The 3,026-nt window shown below is 35.6% G+C and overlaps 1 protein-coding gene across 1 annotated transcript; it reads left to right on the top strand.

The window, feature by feature from the left end:
• Window positions 1–311: 311 nt before the first annotated feature.
• Window positions 312–1,313, top strand: GPR174 (G protein-coupled receptor 174; the record flags this gene model as incomplete). The annotated part of the gene is made up of 1 exon (XM_080652370.1): window positions 312–1,313. One exon carries the CDS (start codon window positions 312–314, stop codon window positions 1,311–1,313), a length of 1,002 nt encoding a protein of 333 aa, XP_080508496.1.
• Between the last annotated feature and the right edge of the window lie 1,713 nt (window positions 1,314–3,026).

The raw sequence follows: 3,026 nt of genomic DNA, 5'->3' as shown, positions 1-3,026 counted from the left end.
TAATCAACTGTTGTGATGTCCCAAAAGGCCTTATAATGGAGTAAACAAAAGGGGAAAATTATAACAGCTTGTTATCTGTACTTGCACACTAGACTTCCATGTAGTTACTGTAGACAAATCCAAAGAAAATATGCAGATAGTTCTTTGAAAATCATGTGTAGAGGGTCAGACCTTTACAGTAAGAAGGAGGTTATTTTATTGTCAGTCTCTTTAACCCATTGATGATTAATCTTTAAGAAAGAGCAGTAGTTGATTGTAAATTTAGGTTTTGAACTACCATTTGGCAAAGACATTTCCTCTGAGAAGAAAAAATGCCTGCTAATAACATATGTGATGGGCCAGATGGAGACAATAGAGATTTTCGATACTTTATCTATGCAGTGACATACACTGTCATTCTTGTGCCAGGTCTCATAGGAAACATATTAGCCTTGTGGATATTTTATGGCTATATGAAAGAAACCAAACGAGCAGTGATATTCATGATAAACTTAGCCATTGCTGACTTACTACAAGTTCTCTCCCTGCCACTGAGAATCTTTTATTACTTGAATCATGACTGGCCATTTGGGCCTGGTCTCTGCATGTTCTGTTTCTACCTGAAGTATGTCAACATGTATGCAAGCATCTATTTTTTGGTCTGCATCAGTGTGCGACGATTTTGGTTTCTCATGTACCCTTTACGCTTCCATGACTGCAAACAGAAATATGACCTATACATAAGCATTGCGGGATGGCTGATCATCTGCCTTGCCTGTCTGCTCTTTCCTCTCCTGAGAACCAGTGATGACACACCAGGCAACAGAACCAAATGCTTTGTAGATCTTCCTACCAGGAATGTCAGTCTGGCCCAGTCTGTTGCCATGATGACCATTGGCGAGTTGATTGGGTTTGTCACTCCTCTTCTAATTGTCCTTTATTGTACCTGGAAGGCTGTTTTATCACTGCAAGATAAATATCCTGTGGCCCAAGACCTTGGAGAAAAAAAGAAAGCCTTGAAGATGATTTTAACCTGTGCAGGAGTGTTTTTAATTTGCTTTGCACCTTATCACTTCAGTTTTCCTTTAGATTTCTTGGTCAAGTCCAACGAAATTAAAAGCTGCTTAGCCAGAAGGGTGATTCTGATATTTCATTCTGTTGCCCTATGTCTTGCTAGTCTAAATTCTTGCCTTGACCCAGTCATATATTACTTCACCACTAATGAGTTCAGAAGACGGCTTTCAAGACAAGATTTGCAAGATAACATACAACTCCATGTGAAATCCTCTGTGAGCAAACATACTACTTCTGCTGTGACAACTGAATTATGCTAACTGAATGTGGCCTGAAATGAATATATATATATATATATATATATATATATATATATATATATATATATCAGAACACATTTGTAATACTCCAAGCTACTGGGAAGTAATCACAGGAGGCACTAAGAACTTTTTAGTTATACTCTGTCTTACATATATGAGAAATTCACATCTTTATAACAGAGCCTATTTAGAGCATTATACTCTACCGTCATTAATGTTGACATGTCCATGTAGTAATTTGTCACCAAATCTTTAAGACTTGAATTATAAAATTTCAGTGACAACCTATACATATATGCTCTCAACTAGAGTCAGCAGGTTTATCTGTGAACCTCAAACACAAATAGGTGATTACTTTGTTGTCATCATAAGCACTTAGTTTTGTTACAATGGACACTGAGTACTTAGAGTCAGTGTAGTTATCTACAGGGTATCCCAAAAAATGTATATACACTTTAACAGCTGATAGCTCCTTCTTTAAAATGAAATGCATTTTAATAAACACTGCCTTTATAATTATTCACAGTGTATGTATACATTTATGGGATACCCTATATTTATACTGGTAATTTCAGTTTATATTCCAATACTGTATTTTGGTTATGTATTAAATAGCATGGACCATATATTATTCTGTGAAAATAAAGTGCTATAAACATGGGATCATTTCTATCTCCTGTGTATGGTTATACTCTAGCATTTGAAGACTCAAATAGCTATTTCCTTCATTTTGGTGTCAATATGAAACATCATCTGTCACAACTGTTCATAGAATGAAAATCTGAACTTGGGTCTTTGGTATGTTAAAAGTAAGGACAAGAAACATTAAAATAAAATAACTTTCTATTACTGTATAAGCTGCCATATTGAATATACTCAGGGAAGATAGCTTGCAAAAGTCCATAGAGTGTGACTTAAATTGCCTCTATATGTCCAGGAGACAGCAGATAGGTGGCAATTACAGATATTTTTATAACTATTTCCAAACAACCTCTGGAGATTAAAAAACCTGCCTAGTAAGAGAGTTTCCACCATGCTTCCAGAGTGATGTTGAAGTACCTCTGATAGGTTACTATATTTTCTGAGCCTATGAAAGAAGTGGTGCACCAAGTAATCACTAAGCTTAGGCCAGAACAAGAAGATGAAGTAGATTTGGGTACACCTCTTAACACTTCACCACATTGTATTTCTTACTTTAAGTTAGTTGGCAACTGTTAAGCCACATTCACATGCCAGAGTAGGGTTTGGAAGCAGCCATGCATGTGGATTCTAGTCTTCAGTAATTTATATGATCCAGCTTTGCCTCAGACATACCATTCTGAGGTCTTTACAGGTTACCTCCCTTCAGCTGGAGAAGTCAACTCTTTCACCTTTAAAAAAAAGTGCATAAGATTCATTTTAGCACCATTGAACACCCATTACAATGCCTTGCCTGCTACTTGTTTGGTACAATATTCAGGAAATAAATGCAGAATATGAATAGTAATTAAACACAAGGTCTAAATATTACAATACTTGCAAAGACTTCTAACTTAAAAAAATGCTCGTATGATACTAGTATGTTTGCTCAACTCAAAATATGTATGATACTAGTATGTTTGGCTGGGGAACTGGTGGAATCAAAATTAATTCTAACATCTGAGATGAACAGAAAATTTTCTAATGTTTTCTCAGGACAAGTGTTAATTTTGTTTGTACTTTGTTATTAAAATA

This window comes from Plecotus auritus (assembly GCF_963455305.1).
Source record: "Plecotus auritus genome assembly, chromosome: X".
NCBI classification, from domain to species: Eukaryota; Metazoa; Chordata; class Mammalia; order Chiroptera; family Vespertilionidae; genus Plecotus; species Plecotus auritus.
Note: the sequence above shows the minus strand (reverse complement) of the source record. Positions and strands in the feature narration are given on the sequence as shown.